The sequence below is a fragment of the Schistocerca cancellata genome, chromosome 6, assembly GCF_023864275.1.
Source record: "Schistocerca cancellata isolate TAMUIC-IGC-003103 chromosome 6, iqSchCanc2.1, whole genome shotgun sequence".
NCBI lineage: Eukaryota > Metazoa > Arthropoda > Insecta > Orthoptera > Acrididae > Schistocerca > Schistocerca cancellata.
The window spans coordinates 285,342,119-285,368,891 of record NC_064631.1 but is presented as its reverse complement, the minus strand read 5'-3'; the positions used below and the strand labels follow the sequence as shown (position 1 = coordinate 285,368,891).

Genomic DNA, 26,773 nt, shown 5'->3' with positions numbered 1-26,773 from the left:
TAATAAAAACACTTCTGCTCAGAAATTTATCAAGTATGATTACAAAATATACAGATATCTTCATTGTTCATGATTACTAGTAAACATAAAAGGTGTGTGCCAGAAGGTGAATGTGCTAAGTGTAATGCCCTAAGACACATTTCTGAGTACATCAGTTGGCCCAGATACTTTGCTTAACCTCCTGAGACCTGATGGCAGTTGCCTTCTCTCTCTCTCTCTCTCTCTCTCTCTCTCTCTCTCTCTCTCTCTCTCTCTCCCCCTCCCCCTCCCCCTCCCTCTCCCTTTCCTTCTCCCCCCCCTCCCCCAGCAGATATTATGAAACAACAAGCAGTGGAAGGGAATTTGCAAAAAACTTTAGAATTGTAATAAAAAATCCATGACTTCAAGTAGTGTCCATTACAATGAACTCTGCGGGTTGGTGACAAATAATTAAGCATTAGAAAGAAAGTGAAAAATGTAAAAGAAAAAAAATGATTAATTGGTAGTTTACTTAACAAAACACAATCTTATTTGGCAAATATCACTCGAATCGTACACTGATAATGAATTTTAAAAATAGACATAAATTGTGACAATTTTGTTTCTGATGATACACAGGGAAAGAGTTGTTCTGTGATGTTCAAATGGTTCAAATGGCTCTGAGCACTATGGGACTTAACTTCTGAGGTCATCAGTCTCCTAGAACTTATAACTACTTAAACCTAACTAACCTAAGGACATCACACACAGCCATGCCCGAGGCAGGATTCGAACCTGCGACCGTAGCGGTCGCGCAGTTCTAGACTGTAGTGCCTAGAACCGCTCAGCCACTCCTGCCGGCGTTCTGTGATGTTAGACAAAGGAAAGCTGAAGAGCCTTGGCACTTTATTTTGATTTTCTTTGTGCAGACAGTGTTCTTACATCTCATACTATTGTGAGGGCAATAGCCTGCCTTTTAGGAGTTAAGTCGTCGTCTCCCTCTTCCTCTTCTTCTTCTTCTTCTTCTTCTTCTTCTTCAGAATGTTGTTCCTCTTGACCACTTAACAAATGCTGTGCAGCTCTTTGTTTGAAGATAAGATTCTGCAGGTAACTGTTTTTTTTATAATCATTCATAGTTCAATCAGTCCTGTACTTTATCCAGCCATTTGCAATTCCCAGATGTATGAAGTGAAAAATAGTTGTAAAAATTATTTTCTGGTGTGGTACTGATCCTGTAATAACTCATTATACGGTCAAACAGGTTGCCACCCATATTTTTGATGTAGTAGTCGATTACTATTAGATGAGGAACCTGAATCTGTCTTTGATCCTTAGGCTTCTACATCTACATGGATACTCTGCAAATCACATTTAAGTGCCTGGCAGAGGGTTCATTGAACCACCTTCACAATTCTCTATTATTCCAGCCTCGTATAGTGCGCAGAAAGAATGAACACCTATACCTTTCCGTATGAGCTCTGATTTCCCTTATTTTATCTTGGTGATGGTTCCTCCCTATGTAGGTCAGTGTCAACAAAATATTTTCGCATTCAGAGGAGAAAGTTGGTGATTGGAATTTCGTGAGAAGATTCCGTCACAATGAAAAATGCCTTTCTTTTAATGATGTCCAACCCAAATCCTGTATCATTTCTATGACATTCTCTTCCATATTTCATGATAATACAAAACGTGCTGCCTTTCTTTGAACTTTTTTGATGTACTCTGTCAGTCCTATCTGGTAAGGATCCCACACCATGCAGCAGTATTCTACAAGAGGACGGACAAGCGTAGTGTAGGCAGTCTCCTTAGTAGACCTGTTACATTTTCTATGTGTTCCTTCCAATTTAAGTGGTTCATAATTGTAATACCTAGGTATTTAGTTGAATTTATGGCTTTTAGATTAGACTGATTTATCGTGTAACCTAAGTTTAACGAGTTCCTTTTAGCACTTATGTGGATGACCTCACACTTTTCGTTATTTAGGGTGAACTGCCACTTTTCGCACCATTCAGATATTTTTTCTAAATCGTTTTGCAGTTTGTTTTGGTCTTCGATGACTTTATTCGTCGATAAACGACAGTGTCATCTGCAAATAACCGAAGATGGCTCCTCAAATAGTCTCCAAAATCGTTAATATAGATAAGGAACAGCAAAGGGCCTATAATACTACCTTGGGGAACGCCAGAAATCACTTCTGTTTTACTCGATGACTTTCCGTCAATTACTACGAACTGTGACCTCTCTGACAGGAAATCACAAATCCAGTCACATAACTGAGATGATATTCCATAAGCACGCAATTTTACTACAAGCCGCTTGTGTGGTACATTGTCAAAAGCCTCCCGGAAATCCAGAAATACGGAATCAATCTGAAATCCCTTGTCAATAAAGCACTCAACACTTCATGTGAATAAAGAGGTAGTTGTGTTTCACAGGAACAATGTTTTCAAAACCCATGTTGATTGTGTGTCAGTAGACCATTTGTTTTCAAAACCCATGTTGATTGTGTGTCAGTAGACCATTTTCTTCGAGGTAATTCATAATGTTCAAACACAATAAATGTTCTAAAATCCTGCTGCATATCGACGTTAACGATACGGGCCTGTAATTTAGTGGATTACTCCTACTACTTGAATATTGGTGTGACCTGTGCAACTTTCCACTCTTTGGGTACAGATCTTTCATCTAGCGAATGGTTGTATATGATTGTTAAGTATGGAGCTAATGCATCGGCATACTCCGAAAGGAACCTAATTGGTATACAGTCTGGACCAGAAGACTTGCTTTTATTAAGTGATTTAAATTGCTTCACTACTCTTCCCAATCTTGGGCAATGCAGTTACGGCTACCTTTTTTTCATAATATTTTACATTAGAAATTAGTTTGTCTTCTCTCACTGTCTGGTCAACAGACCCATGTCTGTAATTTGCAAGAATCTTGTCTGCTGTCAGATAGACTGCTTTGGGTATTCTTGACCTCATTATTGTTCCTGAAAATGATTGTATTGACATACTACCTATTTTGCTTACAAAAAATAATAATACTGCATCAGATAATGTCATTTGGCAATAATCACAACAGGGTGGCACCAAGTCCCAGCATTCTTTTCAGTGGACTTTACCCTTTTGTAACAATAGATAAAGAAACATGCAGTGCTACCAAAACTTATTACACAGCAAAGCCATGTAAACGACACTTACGGATATTGTCTGCCAGAGCTACATATTTTCATGAAATAAGTTTTGAAAAATACACAATAACAAAAGAATACTCATGTGCAATAGTAGCATGTAGTCAACAAAGCTGCTACTTAGCGCCAAGTGATTGTAGTGACGGTCTCTCCCACCAGAAGGCTGCACCACACTGTCCATTCAAAAATACTACAGGTATTATCATGGAAAATGCGGAATCTTTGACAGTAGGAAAGAAAACTCTATGCACATTAGAATGTACATGAAATCTCCTTTCTCTTTTTAATTTTTGTCAAACATTTAAAGTTTCTGTTTGGCATAACATAAATTTCAGGCGTGGTATGCCAACTGAATGTAACACTGTCATTTTCATAAATAATCACTTCACTAGATGTTAATACTAAGTCATCTGTATTAATGAAAATATTATACACATCGTGTAAACTGTCACCAAAAGTTAATAGACAGCAAAAATCCACTCAGTCATTTTGAAATTGTTGACAAAAATCTATCAAATACATGTTCCACCAGTTTAAGTACATTAATATCAAATAATCTGTACCAAACAGCTGGATTACCTACATCATCTGATGAAAGAGGTTTTTCAGTAGTTAACATATTGTCATACCTTTAGTTTGAAGAAATTGCTATTACACTCCTCTAGAGTTGACGAACTGGCACAGGAAACTTGTACCTTACATAAACCTGAACTTTGTTTTAGAATAGTCAGACCAACACTCATGCCTAAAGTTTGTTTTGGAATAATATTTAACTCAACAAGACCTGCAGTTAACAGATTTAGGACTAAATCAGACCGTGCAAATACACCAAAACGTAACTCTATTGTTTTGTTTACACTGGCAGACTGTAATTTAGAGATTTCATTATTTATTTCTATGCCCTCTTTGCGTGAGTCAGTTATATGTTCTAATTTGGGCATTAGTTACATTTAACTCTATATTTATTTCCAAAAATGCCTTCTAAAATCTAACACCTTGATCATCAGTATTTGAATGTGTTGGGTCTCCTTTTAATTCAGCCTTACCTGCATCTAATTTAGTATCTAGCCTATTTGAATATTTGGTAAAGGTTTTGAATATATCTTTTAAAAATGACTACATACTCGTGGTCAAACTGACGTACAGCTAAATCAATATTCGGTTTGAAATTAATTTTCCTTTACTAGTGACTATCACACCAATAGGAGTAACTCCATTAGAAACAATCCTATAAACACAAATACACTTTTAACTACCCACAACACACAACCACCACAAGCAAAAGAAATATACCACACAACACGGCTCATGAAAGTTTATTTTGTGTCATGGTGCGTAGCTATGCTGACACAATGCCGGATCACTGTACTCTGTGAACTGGGTGGTTATTGGTTGATAAGCAGCAGGCATCACTACAGCCAGCTGCTGTGATGTAGCTTTAGACCTGATAAAACTGTCTGAGTCCTTTATAGTTTTGGCCACTGATTCTTCAAACTTGTGGAACTCAATTCTTCCTCAACATAATTTTTGTTGAGTGATTTAATTGTTATCTATTAACATATTAATTCTTTTAAAGTTCATCAGTCCCTCTAGGATTTAATTACTGAACCACTTCATCATAATAGTGTTGAACACATTGCTAAGGGCAACAGCAATGTTCGTCAAAAATTCTTCTCTTAAAAAATGTCACTTTCTTCTCAATTAATTTTTAATATAACAGTGGAAAATCCGGATTGGAATAATGACAATATTATGAAAAGGATAGTCACTATTCAGCATATAGCAGAGATGCTGACTCACAGTTAGGCACAACAAAAGACTGTCAGCAAGTAAACTTTCAGCCAAGAAGACCATCACCGGAAATACACACACACACACACACACACACACACATGACCACAGTCTCTGTGATCATATAGTAAGTAGCAAATATCCTTTCAGAATATAGTCTTTAATATAGGGTCATTCCATGTCAAGTCACCCAGGCCTTGACACCAACCACGTCAGATTTTGATGAAACTTGGTACAATTACTTCTTTTATCATCCTGAAAGCACTTGTAAAATTTTTTTGCTCTATCTCTTATAGTCTTTTTTTTATAAATTTTTAAAGTTTTTAGATTTGGCATTGTTTCAGCAGTCGGCAACTGTAACTTAAACGTGTCCTCACAACAACAAAAAATTTGTATATTAAAGAATACTCAAGATATCAGTACGAAATTTTGGAATAAGTTTGTGTATTATATCTAAATGTTTAAAAAAAATTACCATAAAATTATATTAAATTCTTCCAAATGAAAAAAAATTTTCAAGGTTTTTTTTTTTTTTTTTTTTTTTTTAAAAAAAGCTAACGGATGTTTAGTTTTACAAAAACTGCAATATCTAGAGTCTCAGACCTGATAGAAAGCTCAAATTTGTTTTAAAATACTCTTAATTGTATAGGCTATTAGATAAAAGAAAAATTATGTTGGCTTTTTAACCTGTTTAATAGTTATCTAATTTTTAAAATAATATTAATTATATTTTAAAAATAAAAAATACCAAGTGACTTAGACACCGAAAATACGTTTTTGTCTTCTTGGAGTAACAATGTACACTTGGATTTTGTATTGTTACTCCTGTGTTTTGAAGTAAAAAATTATTACAGTGTTAAATAGTGCTTGGATAGTATTTTATTAAGTTTATTCGAACTCTCATTAAGTACTGTTACTTAGTTTACAGAGATTCTTTTCCAATATCCTATAAAAGTAACCAGAACAGTAATCAGACCAAAAGTGAAATCAGTATGTCAGGTATTCAAACCTGTAGTGTAGGGTTATTTAAAAAATCTGACTGTTTCCAAACAACCTACACACCTTCAAAAAAGTTACAACCCGTATCAGAATTGAGTGAGGAAGAAAAAGATTTGATCCACTTACAATCTGGAATTAATCTGTGTGAATTTAAGAATATATGTTCACACCACAGCTACTACTTTTTAAATGTTTTTGAAAAGTATCAAACAACATGTGTAGACCCACTAAAAAAACACAAAAAGCCCATCAAAAAATTGTTGTGAAGTGTAGGCTTGGATCTTTCTAAACAATTACTGACAAAAAATATTAGCATAAAACCTGGACAAAAGCTTTGCTCAACATGTCGTAACTTTTGTGAGGAAAAATTAAGAGTTGAAGTCAATGAAAGTGAAACAGATGATGAAGTCGTGGTTGAATTAGAATCATTGGAATCCAGAAATGAATCCCTCGTACAAACAAACATTGCTCTTGATTATTTAGGTTTAACACCGATAAAGCTTCATGGCTTGTCAGAACAAAGTAAAGGGTCTTATTTTAAAAGGAAGGTTAGCAGTATTGAAAAGACTGCAAAAAAAGGCGGTTTCAAAAGCATTAAAATATGATGCACCAAGTTCTGATGATGACGAAGAAGATAAAAATGTGGTTGAGAAAGCAAAGGATTTTTATGTAATGATTTCTCTTATGAAAGAGAAGATTTCATCTGTTGGGAGGTCTAGAAAAATCCAGATTCTGACCTTGGCTCCAGATTCTTGGAGTCGAAATAAAGTGATGAAAGAATTTAATGTAAGTGAGTACATGGTGCGACAAGCTAGAAAGCTAAAATCTGAAAAGGGTATTTTGGAAACTCCTGGTCCAAAAAAAGGTAAAACTCTTTCTGAAAATACAGTAAGACTTGTAACAGATTTTTATGAAAAGGATGAAAGTTCCAGAGTGCTACCTGGAACAAAAGACAAAGTAAGTGTTCAAAAAAATGAGTACATACAAAAAAGACTCATTTTGTGTAACTTGAGAGAACTCTATTATTCTTTCAAATGGGAGAATCCCGAGGTAGAAGTAGGATTTTCAAAATTTTGTTTCTTGAGACCTAAATGGTGTATCCTTGCTGGTGCTGCAGGCACACACACTGTATGTGTATGCAGTATCCACCAGAATGTTAAACTATTACTGGATGCTGTGAAAATTGAAGAAACTTATAAAGACCTAATTAAGATGCTTGTGTGCAACACAGAAAACCAAAACTGCATGCTACATCATTGCAACAGCTGTCCTGCAAATACTGCACTAACAGAGTGCTTAACTGAAAAACTAAGTGAAGATTATGATTTAGAAGAAGAAATTGTAATCAGTCAGTGGGTTAACACAGACAGGGCAGAAATGATCAAACAGTCTATCAGTGTTGAAGACTACATTTCTTTATTGGTTAGGTCATTGGAAAAGCTCACCCCACACTCGTTTATAGCAAAATCCCAATCAGCAGCCTTTAAAAGATTGAAAGAAGACCCACCACCCAAAACAGCAATTATTGTGATGGATTTCAGTGAAAATTATTCCTTTGTTATACAAAATGAGATCCAAAGTTAATACTGGAATAGAGGTGGTTGTACTCTACATCCAGTTGGAGTTTTTCTAAGAAATGAGGAAAACAATGTTTTTGTTTCCAACCACTGTTTTATTAGTGATGACCAAGAACATGACACTGGTTTTGTTAACTTTGTACAAAAAGAAATTACAAAGTGGCTGTCATTACATCATACTGACATTGAGTCAGCTCACTACTTTACAGGTGGTTGTGCTGGGCAGTACAAAAATAGAAACAGTTTTAAAAATTTGACTGAACACTTGAGAGACTTTAATTTGAAGGCCCAACACTCTTTTTTTGCAACAAGTCATGGGAAGTCAATTTGTGATGGCCTAGGAGGAACTATTAAAAGAATTTTAAGGAAAGCCAGTCTACAGCTTTCAGACAAAGAACAAATAATGACAGCAATCGATGTGTATAAGGTTTGTGAAAAAAATATTGAGAACATTCATTTTCACTTTATTGACAAAAAAGAAGCTGATTTTCTACGGTTAAAACTAGAAAAACGTTTTTCAGCAACCCAAACCATTCCTGGAACTAGAAGTTTTCATAACTTCAAACCACTTCCAACAAACAACCTTGAAATTAGAAGGACTACAGATAGTGTAAAACCCTCCTTAGTCTTTTCTTTCCATTCTTCTTCTGATTGGGTTCGTGTTGAACCATCCATAAATTGCTATGTGGCTGCAAATTATGATGGTAACTGGTACTTTGGACTGGTAAAAACAATATTCAATGATGAAGAAGATGCAGAAATTCTATTTCTACATCCTTCAGGACCCGCTGCTTCATTTTATTGGCCTGAAAGAGAAGATTCCTGCATAGTGCCTTTGGAGCACATAGTCTGTGTAGTAGACGCACCTCAATCAAGCGGCACTGGGAGAATGTATTACTTCAAAAAAGACTGTATCAAAAGAACTGAAAGCTCTTGGATGAAGTGGAAAAACAGTTAGAATCAGCATTAATGTTTATTAAAAAGACAAAATTACTCAAAAAATTCAATGTTTCAAGCAATCAGTTGGGTTATACATAAGTGTCGTAAGTAAACTATCTTCGTACATAATTCTAATGTAATCTACTATAATTAATAAACATGTTAAAAAGCCATCATTATTTTTGTTTTATCAAGTAGCCTATATGTTTAAGAGTAAATTAAAACAAATTTGAGCATTCTATCAGATCTGAGACTCCAGATATTGCAATTCTTATAAAACAAAACATCCATTAAAAAAAAAAAGAAAAAAAATACATATATATATTTTTTTTTCATAGAAAATATTAATATATTTTAATAGCATCATTTAAAAAGCCATCATTATTTTTGTTTTATCAAGTAGCCTATATGTTTAAGAGTAAATTAAAACAAATTTGAGCATTCTATCAGATCTGAGACTCCAGATATTGCAATTCTTATAAAACAAAACATCCATTAAAAAAAAAAAGAAAAAAAAAATACATATATATATATTTTTTTCATAGAAAATATTAATATATTTTAATAGCATCATTTTTATCTTCAAATACGTATAATAAATAAACTTGCTGCAAAAATTCATGATGTTATCTAAAAGAGTTTTTAAGATAAGCAAATTTAAAGTTTTGAATACAAATTAAATTGACCATTTCCGAAGGTTCAGAAAACGCAAAACATAAAAACTTTAAAAATTTATTAAAAAAAAAACTGTAAGAGATACAGCAAAAAAAATTGCAGGTGTTGTCAGGATGGTATTAGAACCATTTGAGCCAAATTTCATGAAAATCTAAGGAGGTGGATGTAAAATTTATTTTTTATTGGGTGATTTGATATGGAATGACCCTATAATCTTCTTTTTCCATTTTAATTTATTCTCTAATGGTAACAGTCTGAAGAAGAAGAAGACGGGCAACCCTGAGAAGCACTGAGTTGGTATTGTGGAAATCAATGCAAAACCAGTTTGGGGGACTACATGCAAATGATTGGTATTTCCACAGTTAGTTTGACAATGAACATTTATTGCTGCCTCATCGCAGAGACTTATAGTTCCATGTAAGACAGAAATAATAGTTCTTGATCAGAGATGAGTACAAATTCTAAGTCCAAAGAAACATTGGTGATGATAACTGATGCACAATTACTCTGTAGCACTGGGTCCTGTGAGGGGTGCTGGTCGCAGATGGACAGCATTGTGGAGTGATGTGACATGGTGCAGAGTTCGCTGAAGCTGCAACAGATGGGACACCGTAGGTGAGTGCCCCAGAACGGAGCTGCGACTCCAACTGCCTGCTGGAGGTTGTACCACGGCAAAAGTATACCACATCAGAGAAATACCCATGGGCTCTTGATGACCACTTGAGCCACAGAGACAAGATACGATAGCAGCACTGTGATTGTTGTTGTGTTCACTGTCTGTGAATGATGGTAATATTCCCTGGTGGTGCCTGCTCGCATTGAGCCTCAATCCAAATGTGCGTGTACGGATGAGATGCATAAACCGTCTCTGAAAGAGGAATGCCTGCAGGCAACCCGCAGGGCACAGACATTGTGCCAGAAACAGGTCTGGCCTAGAATGTAGGGGCCCAGCACCACTTGTACTACACAGAAGGTCCTGCAACACACACTAAACAGCCATTATCGTCCCACTTTGAAGGCGTGTGGTGTCCATCCATACCAGTCGGAATGTGCAAACAATAACAAAATCCTACAAACTGTTTGTGCAAAAAAAAAAAAAAAAAGCTTCAGCTGTCGCAATCATCATTCATTGACTATGTAGACATTGGGTAACATGTCGCTGTGAAATGTTGCACCACACTTGCTGCATTTATAACCTTTTACATTAGCTACCACATCAGCTCCCCAAGCATCAGACTTTTCTTTTCTACAATTGCCACAAAGGATATATTCTTCCATAAAAGGAGTACCAAAAGAAGTTTGTCCCCTGTTGCAAAGTTGCCTGATTCTTGTTTCAGACTGTACTCCATACCAGCAGTGCAAACTTTTCACAAACTCTTTAATACATCTTAAATGAAGAAGAATAATACCTAATTATGAAAACAGCAATAAATTGTTATAAGTATGACCATGTATTTCCCTTGTTTTAGAAACATATTATATGTTAATAGAGTGCAATTTAACAAGGAATATATTTTCATAGGTAATTATAGGCAGATATGTTGTGGCTGAGTTGACAATTTCTTAAAGTGTTTGATGGAGAGGGCTACCAGATACTAGGCGTGCCTCTACATAATTTTGACTCCAGAGTCAGAGTTAATAAACATCTTTGTTTATTGTAAAACAGGCACCTTAAAAATTTTGTTGATGTTAGTGAAGCTGCCAACTTGAGGCATACCCATGGCACTTGGCCCCTGGGGCGGCACTTGCTGGAGGGTTCTCCACTGGTGGCTGCAGCAGCTGTGGACGAGGTAGTTCAGGGGTCCACCGAGGGTACAGCTGGTTCTGATTACAGAAGAGAGAGAAACTGCTGGCTACCGCCCTTACCAGTGCCCACCTAGACTGTCGAAAAAAAATGCGCACCGAGACATCATCACCCAGAACATAACTCAAAAGATGTAAAGGCATCGCATGGCAGAGTAGACGAAGCAGTGCCCAAGGCTGACTGCCATGGAGGATATCTGCTGGCCTGCGGCCACTCAGTGGGATGATCATGTAGGTGCTGAAAAGCAGAGGCAATGCTGAGTATGCTGATAAATCCACCAAGCACTTCTGTAACTGAGTCTTAAATGTGTGGATCATACGCTCTGCCTCCCCATTCAACTGTGGGTAAAACAGAGTGGAGGTAAGGTGAGTAATAGCAATGCTAGTGTTGAGTGTCTGAAACAATGATGAAGTTAATTGTAGGCCATTATCAGAGACGATCATCCAGGGGAAGTCCTTCGATTGTGGAATCCTGGGTGAGAGCCCACACAGTAACCTTCGTTGTGGCGCAGTGCACGTGCAAAATATATGGATAGTTGGACATTGCATCAACTACACTGAAGCACCAAAGAGACTAGTGTAGGCATGCATATTCAAATACAGAGATATCTAAACAGACAGAACACAGCGCTGCAGTTGGCAACACCCTTATGAGATAACAAGTGTGTGGCACAGTTGTTAGATTGGTTACTGTTGCTGCAATGACAGGTTATCAAGATTTATTTGAGTTTGAACATGGTGTTATTCTCAGTGCACAAGCGATGGGACACAGCACCTCCGAGGTAGCGATGAAGTGGAGATTTTCCAGTACAACCATTTCACGAGTGTATCGTGAATATCAGGAATCTGGTAAAACATCAAATCTCCGATATTGCTGCGGCTGGAAAAAGATCCTGCAAGAACGGAACCAATGACGACTGAAGAGAACCGTTCAACGTGAGAGAAGTGCAACCCTTCTGCAGATTGCTGCGGATTTAAATGCTGGGCCATCAACAAGTGTCAACGTGCGAACCCTTCAATGAAACATCATCAATATGGGCTTTCTGAGCACAACACAAAGATTCACGCCTCACCTGGGTCCATCAACACCAACATTGGACTGTTGATGACTGGAAACATGTTGCCTGCTTGGACGAGTCTCATTTCAAATTGTACCGAACAGATGGACGTATTCGGGTATGGAGACATCCTCATGAATCCATGGACCCTGCATGTCAGCAGTGGACTGTTCAAGCTGGTGGAGGCTCTGTAATGGTGTGGGTTGTATGCAGTTGGAGTTATATGGGATCCCTGATACGCCTAGAAACGACTCTGACAGGTGACACATATGTAAGCATTCTGTCTGATCACCTGCATCCATTGTTGTCCATTGTTGTCCAATTGGGCAATTCCAGCAGGACAGTGCAACACCCTACATGTCCAGAATTGCTACAGTGTGGCTCCAGGAACAGTCTCCTGAGTTTAAACACTTCCACTTCAGCATATCTAGGATGCCTTGCAACGTGCTGTTCAGAAGAAATCTCCACCCCCTCATAACCTTGCGGATTTATGGACAGCCCTGTAGGATTCATGGTATCTGTTCCCACCAGCACTGCTTCATACATTAGTGTAGTCCATGCCACATCGTGTTGCGGCTATTCTGCGTGCTTGCGGGGCCCCTACATGATATTAGGCAGGTGTATGAGGTTCTTTGGCTCTTCAGTGTACCATCAACCACAGGGAATTGCAGAAGAGGCTTGCAAAGTCGATTTGGGCATGCTTCCATGGCTGGCTGGGAGTGGGCATGGAGATTAATTCCATGGTGGTGCGGCCTGCAGTGAGGCGCACTGTTTGTACTCATGAACAACCATCTCAATTCCTGAATCAATGCCAGGCCAGTAGACAAATTGCCATGCAAGGACCTCCATGCCGGTCATCCGAGAGACCATGGTGCAGGAGAGCAAGTATATGAGTTCACAGGACTGCAGCACAACAAAGCTGGAGTCATCGGAGTTGATGCTAAGGAGAAGCATTCTGTTGATGACTGTCAGCTAATGACAGAGGAAGAAATAGTTACAGAGTAGACAAGACACCTTGGTGGGCAAACACTCGGGCCAGCCATCACACACAAACTGAACCAAACAATGGAGCACAGGATCCTGACAGGTGACCTGGGCTAAGTGATGGGCCATTACTGGAAATTGATTAACCGCTTGCTGGAAATGGTCGTCGATCAGAAAACAGACATTTCAACTTTGTCGAAGGATGAGTTGAGTCCTGTGGACAAGCGTGACAGTGTGTCCGCATTTGCAAGCTGCACTGTCGATCTGTAGTGAATCTCATTGTGACATACACTCAAAAACAAAGTCCAACACCGTAGTTTTGTGTGGTCCTATTGGGAAGGTGTGAACAAGGGACAAAAAGTGGCACAAGCAGTTTATGATTGGTGATGAGGTTGAATTTGTTGCCCTAGAGAAAGACATGGAACGTTTGAACTGTGTACACAGTGGCCAGAACCTCTTCCTTGATTTGAGAATAACTACGTTGGTCTTCGAAGCATACACGACAGACTGTCTCTAATTGTTCTAATTGTCACCATTCCTGTGAGTCAAGACTGTCCCAACCCTGCACAGGGTAGCATCTGTAGCAAAGAAAAGCTATTTACCCAGCGTAAAAGAGCCGAGGCTAGGTGATAACTTGAGCAATGACTTGCTGTGGGCTAATGCTCTGTCGCAGCCCGCCAAACAAACTAAAGCAACTCCTTTATTACACAAGTTGTTGTGTGGATGAATGTTGTCTGCTGCACTAGGGAGGAATTTGAAATAATAACTGACTTTATGCAGAAACGACTGGAGGTCCTTTAGGTTCCATGGTGGAGGTGAGGTAGGTTGGAAATTTCCGAAATATGGTGTTCCATGCGTTCCATATGTTTGACACCACCCTTTGAAAGAATGTGATCCAGATATTCAGTATCATCCGAAAAAAACTTTGACTTTTGCAGTACTTGAGGCCTCCTGCAGGATACAAAGGTTAGCGAGAAGTTCCTGCCTTGAGGGACCGATGACAATGACATATCAAGATAATTTGCACAGCACGGTACACCGCTTGTTAACTGTCACAAAAATCTCTGAAAAATGGCAGTGGTGGCTTACGATGCCGAAAGGCAGGCGCATATATCGGTATTACTAGAAGGGAGCGTTAATGACTATAATTTGTTTAGAGGCGTAATCAAGATGAAGCTGCAGGTATAGTTCTGCCAAATCAATTTTCGGAAAACACTCACTGCCCACAAACTTTGCGAGAATTTTGGCAGTGTGTGGTATTGGGTAGCAATTGATTATGAATTAGGCATTAATAGTGATGTAAAATCCCTACATAAACGAAGTGCCCCTGCAGGCATATGAATAACCACTAGAGGCATAGCCCACTGTATAGAAGGGACTGGTTCAGTCATGCCCAGGACTTGAAATCTGTATAATTTCTCCTTGACAGCCTGTCACTGAGTAAAAGGGGTATACCAAGCACAACAAAACTTGGGAATGGCCATAGGTTTAAAGGGTGATGTGAGCCTCATAGTCCTTTGCGGTACCCAGTCCAGGTGGAAATGGAGACCTGAACTTGCAGCAGAGTTCATTCAGTGCCTGGACTGGAATGCAGTCAGGAACAAGATGTGCAGAATCCTGAATGTGAAATCTAAAAACTGTGAATGGTTCAAGACCAACTATGTTTTCTGACATTGCACTGTCGACTGCTGTAAATGTGATAACCCTTGTGACATGCTGATAGACAACATTGATTGTGAACTGGCCTGGAACAAGAATAGCTGCTCGCCATAACCAACCAAATGATTATCTGTTTAGGAAATAGTAAGACGACCAAAGTGATTATAGGTTTCAAGGTTCACTAGTCACACAGTGGCCCTGTATCGACCTGGAAACAGAATGGTTGTTGCTGAGTTTGCAACATAACAGATATTGCTGGGTACTCCGAGCTCATGGCAGTGTACTGTGGACTTCCGTAAAACTCCAGCCAACGATGGAGGACTGGCTGTGCAGGCTGCTGTGGCAAACAGCTGCCACACGGCCTTCTTTATGACAAGCTGCACACCGAGCCTGCTGGTGTGAGCAGCAATTGTGGGCATGCACATGGAAACATCAGGACCTGAGGGGAACCAGCATCAGCAGGAGGCACTGTCTGACTGCAAACCCAGTGAGCTTGATGAGGGTGTCGCTGAACGATGCCTTGTCTGTGAAAACTCACACACTGATGTGATGTTCAAGATGTCCTCAGAATGTTCCATCATAGCCTGAGACAGCCAAATCCGGCGACGTACCTCCATGTCAGGAGCAGAAAAGACAACAATGTCATGCACAGATAAATTTGCATTTGCTACTTAAATCGCAGGGGTTAGCCACTCACGCCTGACAGGACTGGTCTGGTTTCTGTTGTCGCTGGTGAAACTGCATACAGGAAGTAGTGGTGTGGCTTTACTTAAGAAAGTGAGTACTGAGCAAGTCACATATTTTAGGAAATGACAATGCTGCTGAGTCCAATAACAGAGCAATTTTTCAAAGCAAATGAAATGTTTTGGGTTCAAGTCAAGACATCAAGTCTTGACATTTGCAGAGTGGGTCATCTACCTGAAACGGTGCAATATGTTGCTCCATACAGCACACGTATGAGTCCCAATCTTTCTTCACTTCCTGGAATGGTGGAAAAGCTGGGGGAGCACACGGGCGTGCAGAGGAAAGTTGTGGAGGGTGTGTGCAGGAGTGTGGAAATTCGTAACCAACTGACAAAGCAAATCTAAATGTTGCTGTTGTGACAACTGAACCAACACCGAATCCAGTGTACTTGTAGGACAGGTGTGCAGACAAGATAGCCTTATCATCAAAACCAGTACTATCTACAGTTCTTCATTAACAATCACAACAACAACACACAGTTATTTACAACTGCAGTGAGCTGAGCACCGAAATTACTCAAGCATGAGAAAACATTGACTGAAAAATACAAGTCCTGGTAGAATCTGATCACTTGCTCTGTTGTCCTGTAACGACATGTAGCTGTCCAAGTCTGCGAGTTGAACCTTCATGTAGCATGGCTGATGCACAAAAGGGTGAGGCACACTGATGGCGTGCCACCGGGAAGACTCATTCGTCAGTGGTGCTGCCAAGTGAAACAGGCACCCTCATATTGCCTTCTCATACAGTGCTGAATATGAACATTGCGATCATGGTGGCGACATATGTTGGTGTGCTGCCATAGTTTTGTAGGCTGTAGCATTCACTTTTCATTTCAGTGTGATTGTAGAATCTGCTGGAGACCATTGTTTGAACTATACAGAGCAGTAAGAACCCGCACAATGCCTCAGAGACAGAAAAACTACATAGATTGTACTAATTACTTCCCACTTCTTGTAGTAGCAAAAAGTATACTCGCTGAACTACATTACCTATTTCCACTTGTCCAGGTATTGCACCCTTGCGGCCCTGAAAACCATTTGTTACATTCACCTAGTTTTTAAGAGGTCTGATAACAATTGCTCTAGTATGAATGCTTTGTTAAAGTGTTTCCTGTCACAATTTTTTCTGTACATGCTTGTTAATCTCGGCTGTCACTTCCACAACAGTTGGCTTTTGTTAGCAGTTGCCTTTAATGTCCTCATTTGGTGTATCTGGCTAAGTGCTCCATCGTTAATCATATTGGCAGTGATGCTATATTAAACCCCAATTTTTCTACATTACCATACCACCAGTTTGTCAAAAGGCTTCTTGGGGAGTGCAGAGTTCAAGTAATACACCAGAATGAAACAGAAAGATGGCATTGATCTACACAAGTCGAATAGTTTCTAGATTACCAGTGAAAAAATGCTCCTGTCAGAGCACAAAAATGACAAATATGCTCATATTTCAAACACTTTGACCTCTTACAAATTAGTTGAATGCAATTAATGGGTTTCAGGGCCACAAAAGCATAATATCTGGACAAGTGGAAATAGGTAATATAGTTCAGTGAGTTTGCTTTTTGCTACTAGTGAAAATTGTTGCATGTGAACATATACACGCTCTTTTTAACGCGAATCCCATAAGCTCCTCTAACTGTGGCTAACTCACACCCAGTAGTCCATTACTGTAAGTTGCTCAAATCCATCCACTCCCATTTGCCCATTCTCAATTGCTCATTCAGCCCACTCATTGACATTATCTCTTGGTATCTCTCTAATAGTCACTGTCCCCTGTCTCACTGCCACAGTCTCCTTCATTCTGTCCTGCTACTGCTGTCCCCTCTCACTGTTGTTGTCTCCCTTTTGCTCTCTGTTTCTGCTATTATTTCATTCATTCCTTCCCACTTCTGCTCTCTCTTCTTATTGTCACTGTCTCTCTCTTCCTCATTGTGTTGTCATAGACTCTGTCTTTCATTAACAGTGGCTCTCACTCACTTCCACATTTTCCTTCTCTTTATTCCTCTCTGGCACTGTCTTCTTCACTCTTTTCCTAACACCATTCTGTAACTGTGAACTATTTTCCGTTGTCATTGTGGCCCTCTCTTTCTCACACACAGCCATTGTCTCTGTTGCTCTTTCTGTAACACAACCACTGTCTACTAACTTCTCTCAGCATAAAAAAGCGCAACTATGTTTACATGCCAAAATTTTTGGGAAAATTTTTAAAGGTACTGTGGAAGGTAGAACGAGGCAACTGGTACCCCCCCCCCCTCCCCCCCCCCACTTTCCAGTCAGAGTCTTTCAAACAGGAGCAGATTCACCTTTTGGTGTTCCGGAGCATTTTTCCATGGGTCCCCTTCTTTTCATTGCCACAGCAGGGCATGTCCTTCATATTAAAAGACTTTATGGGTCAGTAATTTTGAAGTTTACTTATGTGAAATTTAAATGACACAAAACTAATTTTATTCTTCGTATTGGATTTTATGTGCACAAAAATTTCCCACGTGCTTCTGTACTACAACATGAGATTCCCAGAACCCTTCTGATGATAATAGAGAAACTTCAAGCATATTTCTCCACACTACCTCACTTGATAAACAATATTTTTCCCTCACCCCCAATTTTATGTGCCTATTTTATGTGGACAATTGGGTAACTTGGAACCTTAAAAATTAAGGCAAAGGAATAGATTATAAAAATTAAGGCAATTTGCTATGCTTAGCAGTCTTGGAATCAGCAGCTCAGTTTTAGTACCTAAAAATCAAGTTTTTGGGATGTTTCTCGATAACTTATAAAAATTTTTGAAAACAAGAATATAGCATTTTGAGGTAAATGTCTATAGACAATACACTGTTAAAGTTTGAGGAATTTGCTGCTGTTAGTTATTTAGATATCTGCTGCTGACCATGAGAAAATGGTGAAAAACACTTTTTTCAGGTTTTCTCAGGAACTGCCAGTGAACTAATTGGTGCTTCCATAACCCCTTAAAGCACACCATAGACCATATCTAATGCAGAAAGAACCAACTGATTTGCTCCATTTGCCTAAGCTGGAGGAAGTGGGTAGTATTCAAATTTGACACCCTGTACTGTAGCATAGTGACAGCATTTCATGAACCATTATCGTGCCTTCTCTTGAGCATGCACTCTATATTTCTATACAAGTTTCGCTCTTGTGGCCACCCGGTTAGCCGTGCAGTCTAATGCATTGCTTTCCGGGCAGGAAGGCATGCTGGTCCCCAGCACGAATTCACCCGGTGGATTAGTGCCGAGGTCCAGTGTGCCGGCCAGCCTGTGGATGGCTTTTAAGGCAGTTTTCCATCTGCTTCGGTGAATGCGGGCTGGTTTCCCTTATTCTCCCTCAGTTACACTGCGTTGTCAATTGCTGCTCAAACACTTTCTCCACATATGCGTACACCATAATTACTCTACCACGCAAACATTGGGGTTACACTCGTATGGTGTGAGACGTTCCCTGGGAGTCCACTGGGGGCAAAACCACACTATAGCCCTGGGTTCAGTGTGGAGTGACAGTGAGGTGAGTGTTCTGCTGTAGCCTGTTGTGGGGTTGTGTACCACTGAAGGCTACGGCACGCACGAAGCCTCACCATCGTTTCTAGGTCCCCAGTTCCATACAGTGCAATACAATACAATACAATATGTTGCTCTTTAACATTTGTTTAAATGCTCATGATATGGCATTGTACGACAAAAATGTAGTAATAAAAAACAAGTCAAGTTGTACAATAGTGCTTCTGTTAATAATTAATTGATGATGAGTTCTCAAAATTCGAGTGATTGATGTTACAAATAATTTAGCTGTGGCATCTTATGAATGTAGAATACATATTTGGGCAGATAAGGGGGTGTTACAAGAGGAACTTTGCCAGGTTAGTCATCCAGACACCTGATTCACTGAAGCATAAAGTTATTATCTCATTATGTACAAATTTAATCATTTATTTAATGCACAAGAGATATTCCAAGAACAGTTGCATAGTGTGATAATTTACAGTATTTCTTAAAGAAAATCATATAATTGAGACACATTTTGCATAATCTTAAGTACTTAAACTACTACTAATTTACAGAATCTACCCAAGTTTTTTTTAAAAAAAGATAGGGACATCATTGTGGCTGGAGAACACAGACACAAAAAGGTTTAACTTTTACAAGCTGTCAGAGCCAGTGGCTTCTTCTTCTGGCAAAAGAGTCGAAGGAGAAGGAAGAAGGGTGAAGGAGGACTGTAGAGGTTTAGGGAAAGGGGTACAGTTCAGAAAAGTCACCCAGAACCCCAGTCAGGAGAGACTTACCGGACGGGATGATAAGGAAAGACTGATTGTTGGGAATTGCACTGGATGAGATTTGAAAACCTGAGAGCTTAAAGATGGAAGACAGGGTAATACAGAAGACAGAGATTACTACTAAATCATCATGCGCGAGTGAATAAGAGGGAAAATCTAAGTGCGTTGTATGTAACAGCGGTGGGAGGGGGGACAGGGAAAAATAGACAGGTTAGAAAATGAAAGTAGTAGAAAACTGAAATGGAATGAAGGAAGGAGTATTTATTGTGAAGAAATTTTGAGACAGAAGGAATTAACATAAATTAAGGCCAAGCGGGTGGTGAGAACCAAGGACATGATGTAGCATTGTTTCCTACCTACAGATTTCTGAGAAATTGGTGTCTGGGGGAAGAATCCAGATGGCGTGTATGGTGAAACTGGCACTGAGGTCATGACTGTCGTATTGTAGAGCATGCTCTGCAACAGGTTATTGTGTGTTGTTGGTATACACCCTCTGCCTATGCCCATTCATCCTGACTGATAACTGGTTTGTAGTCAGGCTGATGTAAAAGGCCGAACAGTGTTTCATAACGGCTGGTATATGACATGGGTCATTTCATAGGTTGCTCTCCTTTTGATAGTATATGTTTTGCCAGTTACAGGGCTGGAGTACATGGTGGTAGGAGGGTGCATAGGACAAGACTTTCAGTGGGGTTAGTCACAGGGGTATGAGTCATATGGTAGGGAGATGGGTGCAGAAGGAGCATAGGGTCTGACAACAATGTTGTGGAGATTGAGAAGGTGCTGAAAAGCTATTCTAGGTGCAGTCGGCAAAATCTCAGACAGAATGGATCTCATTTCAGGGCATGATTTTAGGAAGTCATGGCCTTGTCGAAGAAGCTGATTAATACATTCAAGACCAGAATAATACTGAGTGAGAAGTGATGTGCTCTGAAGCTTTTTTTTTTGGGGGGGGGGGGGGGAGATAAGCAGTACCAGGATTGGATGTCATGGCCTAGGAATCCAGCTTGTGAACTAGGCTGTTCGAATAATCACGTCCAGTGAAGGCTGAGGTGAGAGTAGTGGTGTATTGCTGTAAAGAGTCTGCATCCAAACAAATCTGTTTGTCTCGAATGCCAAGGCTGTATGGGAGGGAATGTTTGACATGGAAAGGATGGCAACAGTCAGAATGTATGTACTGTTGTATGTTAGTAGGTTTAATGTGGACAGAAGTATGCAGCTGGCCTTCAGTGAGGATGAGATCAACATCAAGGAAAGTGGCATGGTATTCGGAATAGGACATTGTGGAGTTTAATTGGAAGAAGGGTTTTAGAGATTCCAAGAATTTCAGCAGGTCAGCCACACCATGAGTCCATATGACAAAGCTGTCATAAGTGTACCTAAATCAAACCAGGGGCATAAGGCTTATGGATCCCAGGAAAGCCCCCTCCAAGCGACCTATGAAAAGGTTGGCATAGGAAGGAGCCATCCTGGTTCCCACAGCCATACACCTGATCTGTTTGTATGTCTGCCCCTAAAATGTGAAGTAGTTGTTGGAAATTATAAAGTTGATTAAGGTGATTAAGAAGGATGTTATTTGTTTGGAATGGGGTGGGCATTGACTGCTCAAACCTTTCTTGGGTCCGAACAACATGACCCTAACCTGACCTCTGTAGAACTCCAGGCCCTATATTCTCAGCAGACAAAGGATCTACCACTATGGTACTTGACCAACAGTAGTATGTTAGTGAAGGTCTATGCCAGCTGTCTGACACCTCTACATACAGCATTTGCCATCAAGATCCCAATCCTGTGAGTCAAACTAAACTGCAGTCCCTCATAAGAACCTCTACCCCTCACAAGGACTTACACCTCAGTTCATAGACCTTCTCGCCCCACCCAAACCACCCCCCCCCCCCCCCCCCCCCACCATTTATCTTCAACCTAAAATCCACAAACCTAGTCATCCTGGGCATTATTTAGTTGCTGGCTTCAACGCACCTGCCGAACCTATACCTGCCTTAGTTGATCAACACCTGCCACCTATAGTACAAAGACTTTCCTCCTATATCAAAGATACCAACCATTTCCTACATTGTCTGAAATTTTGCCTGCCCCACTCCTACCACACACCTTGCTTGTCACCACTGATGCCATCTCCCTCTATACCAACAGCACCCATGCATGCATGTGGTGTGCCTGCTGCTGAACATTTTCTCAGTCAATGTACACCTGATTCCAAACCTATGACATCATTCTTGCCCACCTTTTGCAACTTTATTCTTTCCATCAATTACTTGACATTTGAGGCCAGACATACAAAGAGATCAGTTGTACAGCCATGGGAACACCCCCCTCCCCCTCCCCAAGCTTTCCACACATGATTTTCTGTGAACATTGGATGAAAGCCAACAGGCGGATTCTGTGCACATTTCCGGAAAGCACTCTGTTGACTGACTGTTGACAAAGGTCTAGGCATATAGGGTGGTCTCTCAAATATGTGGCTTGTTTGATGACATTTTGATTAATAGGACCCATTACATTGTCCTAGACAGTGAGTGCTTATCAGAGACAAAGTTAATGTTAAGAGTGCCCCTGGGAAATGAAGATGGACTACTACTATTACCCATGTAAATTTAATCTGTCACATAGAATGTGCAGCAAAGGTAGCTTGCACTAAACGCAAGTTAGTTAATACTGTTGGACAAGAGAAACAATCATGTAATGTTCAGAAACATTAGGATTAGTGATATGCTGCTTCACTCAGTCACGTTGATTAAATATTTGTTGCCACATTAAGAAAAACATGAAATGAAATGAACTCAAAATGCCAGTTTTAGATAAAAGGTGAATGGACAGTTACAGTTTATTGAAAGAGTTTTTGTAAAATATAGTGTGCTTACACAGGAAACTGCCTACACAGCACTTATGCAACCAATTTCTGAACGCTACTGTTTGGGATCCCAAACAGATTTGATTTAAGAAAGATGTTAAAGCAACTTTGAGGTGTGTTTCTAGATTTGTTACGACCCAATTCTATCGGTTTGAGAGGCTACCAAAATGTTCCTTCGTGGGTGGAGATGAGAAACTTAGGATAGGAGATGATGGTGATTTTGTGGAAGAGGAAGTTTAGCAAACTAGCATTTTCAACAGACTGCAGAACAGTTCTAATGCCTCCAGTGTTCATTACACTTCAGAACACAATAAGGAGATTAAGGTTCATATAAAGCCACGAAGGAGTCTTTTTTCCGCCTTGCTACATTTATGAGTGGAATGTAAAACGGAATTGCAATTGTAACTTGAAGTCATGCATGATGTATGTGGCCATTATGATTAACCCAATAAACATGTATGCTGATTGGTCACTAATAACAGATCTTGGGGGGGGGGGGGGGGGGGTTCCACAGAAATGTTGTATTGAATCCAAAGTCTCTATTACGTGTTTTGAGCGTGGCCCATTATCAGACAATCTGTTACAAAATGCAAACATCATGAACACAAAAAAATACTTTATGACCAACACAGTAAGACAAACCAAGTGACAGACAAATTTACAGAATACACGCCAGTGTACATAATAAGGAAGTTGCATAAGCACTAACATATAGTGCACAAGATTTCACAGAGAAATAGTCAAGTGTAATGGTTGAATATGAAAACAAAAGTGAACAAATCATGCTGACCAGAGTGAAGCAAACTAAAAGCCTACCAGACAGCAGGTCGAACTTAGCATTCCAAACAATGTCAACTACAAAAGAAATTACAGAATGTAACAAAAAGGCTATAGTTAGCCATGTGTAACAACAAACATCACAGTATTAATGGGAACAACCCATATTGTACAGTAAAATTCCTTAAAATACATATTTATTAAATGGCAATAACAAATCATTTCATTGGTTTATACAGACTACATGATTCAACCTTGATTGAAGGATACAAGGTATGGAGGGAAGAGGATATTTTACAAAAAATTTTATTTCTCTGCAAGTACAGGAATTCGAAATTAAAGTCATATAATAAAACCATAGGAGTAAATCATAAAACCGTTCATAAAAAAGCTGCTACACAACAGTATGCTCCACCCAGGACAGCATAGAAGCAGTCTTCTCACTCATTTTTAAGAATGGAAACAAAAATATATTTCACACACTAATTGAAACTGATGAAAGTCCATATTATATATACAAATATAAATTTTGTCTAGGTATCGCCACTTTGAGCGCAGCGTACTCCTCCTGTGACAGTTTTTGGTGTTTTTTTTAGTAAAGATTTGATAGTTTGCTCATAATTTTTAATTGGTGTCCTCGTAATTTGTGTTCACACTGATTTTATGAGCAAGGATGTCCCACTGAGTTTCAGTTATTGTGTGGAATATATTTTGGTTTTTCAGTCTTAAAAATGAGTGCGAGACGCTGTTGTGTAGCAGCTTTTGTATGAATGGTTTTATGATTTATTCCTATGGTTTTTTATGTGACTTTAGTTTTGAATTCCTGTACTTGCAGAAAAATAAAAATTTTTGTGAAATATCCTCTTCCCTCCATACCTTGTATCCTTCAATCAAGGTTAAATTATGTAGTCTGTATAAACTACTGAAATTATCTATTATTGCCATTTAATAAATATGTATTTTAAAGTATTTTACTGTACAATATGGGTTGTTCCCAATAATACTGTGATTTTTGATGATATTTGTTGTTACACACGGCTAACTGTAGATTTTTTGTTACATTCTGTAATTTCTTTTGTAGTTGACATTGTTTGGAATGCTAAGTTTGGCCTGCCATCTGGTGGGCTTTTAGTTTACTTCACTCTGGTCAGCATGATTTGTTCACTTTAGTTTTCATATTCAACCATTGCACTTGACTGTTTCTCTGTGAAATCTTTTGCACTATATGTCGGTGCTTATGCAACCTTCTTATTATGTACACTGGTGTGAATTCTGTGAATTTGTCTATCACTTGTTTTGCTTTACTGTTTTGGTCATAAAGTATTTTTGTGCTCACAATGCTATTATTTTTAATGGATTGTCTGATAATGGGCCATGCTCAAAACACATAATAGAGAGTTTGGATTCAATACAACATAACTATGTAACACCCAAGATATGTTGTTAGCGACCTGTCAGCATTGTATATGTTTACTGGACAAAAGAGAATTTCTAGCAATGGTGCAGAGAACGCCTTGCCTTGAGCTGTAAAGTGGCTTGCAGAATATGTATGTAGATGTAGATAATCTGATCCAAGTGAAAGATTCAAAAGTTTTCCTTTTTGCCTCACCTTTAGCTCATTGCATAGATAATGTGTTTCTATATGGTTTTCCATTATTTTAATCATCTTAGCTTGTTATAAGTTAGAAAAGATATTATATTCAACATTAATCAGTATTTCAATTTTCTTTTGATAGCAGTATAGCGGCTCTTACTGCCAAAGTGTTATATTAGTCTGTTCTCATCTCTTTTTCTTATGGTGAGAATATACATTGTATAAAAGAGTGTCATGATATGAAATTGTTTCTTCATTGCAGTGGAAAGTCCAGAAATGAATAACGACAATATTATGTAAACGATAGATTGCTGCTCACAATATAGAGATGTTGAGTCACAGACCAGCACAATGAAAAGACTGCTATACATTTTAGCTTCTGGGCCAAAAGGCCTCCTTCTGAAGTGGAAAACACAAACAAATTCACAAAAAGACAACTCACACACGCAGTCCTGTGTTTATGTGAAAATGTGTGTGTTTTCTACTTCCATAATATTTTCCTTAATGTCGAGGAACACAGTGGAAAAAATATCCAAAAATTAACTGTGAACTTTCAGACTTAATATGCATTTACTCATGTAATTCATTTTTAACTGCTCTTGGTACTGTTTTCATTGGAGGAAAAAACTATTATTAATGAAAATTATTTATTTTATTAATACTATCTTGATCACATTTATCTTTAGTTTGTGGAAGTACAGTTATCTTGTTACATTCTCAAAAGTTCACAAAATATTGCAGTAATTTTCTTTCCTGCATTGACGGAAATATAAACAAATTTACTGGATTTGCGTGGGGATTCGCATGGGCAGTTACATACCAGTTTGCACTCAGTGTCAGTTTACTATACATACTTTTGTGTATGCTGTAACATAGATTTGTTTTGATTACTCTTCCCTAGGGGCTAATAACACTGTGAGTAAACACCCGAAATAACTTTTTGCATTTGTTATACTCAATGTGAATGTTTATTTCCGTCTCACTGCAAAATTCCACACACAAACTGGCAAATTATTAAGCAGAGGATGTAGGTTTTATGTGTCTTAGTATTTAATTCTTCTTTTAAACCACTGCTGAGATTTCTTTATTCCTTGTATCACATGAACATTTTATGATCCAAGCACTATCACACATTTAAAAAAGAACAAGCACATTTACGTTTTTTTAACATTCTTTTTTGTTTTGCAGGCAAAATACAAAGACCCACAGACAAAGTTGCTGTATGCCAATGCAGAAGAGTTTTCAACTATACGCAGTTTACCAATGGACATAACAGCAGGATACCTTTCATTACGCAGAGCAAATAATCCAATGGGATAGAAACATTGGACTTAAGCATCGAAATAAAAGCTCTAGTTTAATCAAGTTTTCTTTTAAAAATGTATTATTTTTATATTAAAATCTGAAAAACTGGTTAGTGTTTCTTTTCTGTTTCCCTTTTTAATGTCAGAATATATCATTTAATATCAATACGCGTATTGTTAGTGAAAGCTGGGATGCATACTAGTAATATTTGTGTCCAAGAGGAACCTTAGCTTATACTGAAGAGTAACAACTGGAGCAGACAATTTTCTTCAGACTGTGGAATTCTGGAGATAGTGTGGACATTCATTAGAGAAAATAGACTTGGTTGGGGAACAATTGGAGAATGAATTTTAAACATCAAACACAGGCAATCTATATCACAGAGATTACATAACATATCATTAACAAGTCATAGATATAATGCAATGCTGAAGCAGCATTTCAGCAATTCTTCACATTCCTCCCCACACTTCTCTACCTTCACAGCTGTGACCAGCTGGGCACGTCTATTGAGTGGCTTTCATCTGTGGTTACATCTGGGATTCCATCTCAGCCTTCTTTCAG

General features: G+C 38.8%; 1 protein-coding gene across 3 annotated transcripts in view; it reads left to right on the top strand.

Annotated features, from left to right (window-relative positions):
• The window catches only part of LOC126088530 (INO80 complex subunit C), an 87,160-nt gene extending 60,843 nt beyond the window's left edge, over positions 1-26,317 (top strand). For all 3 annotated transcript variants that reach the window (XM_049906700.1, XM_049906698.1, XM_049906699.1), the window contains one exon: positions 26,093-26,317. In XM_049906700.1, the coding sequence (XP_049762657.1) occupies positions 26,093-26,211 (119 nt within the window). In that variant the 3' untranslated portion in view covers positions 26,212-26,317. The remainder of the gene's footprint in view (positions 1-26,092) is intronic.
• The last annotated feature ends 456 nt before the right edge of the window (positions 26,318-26,773 follow it).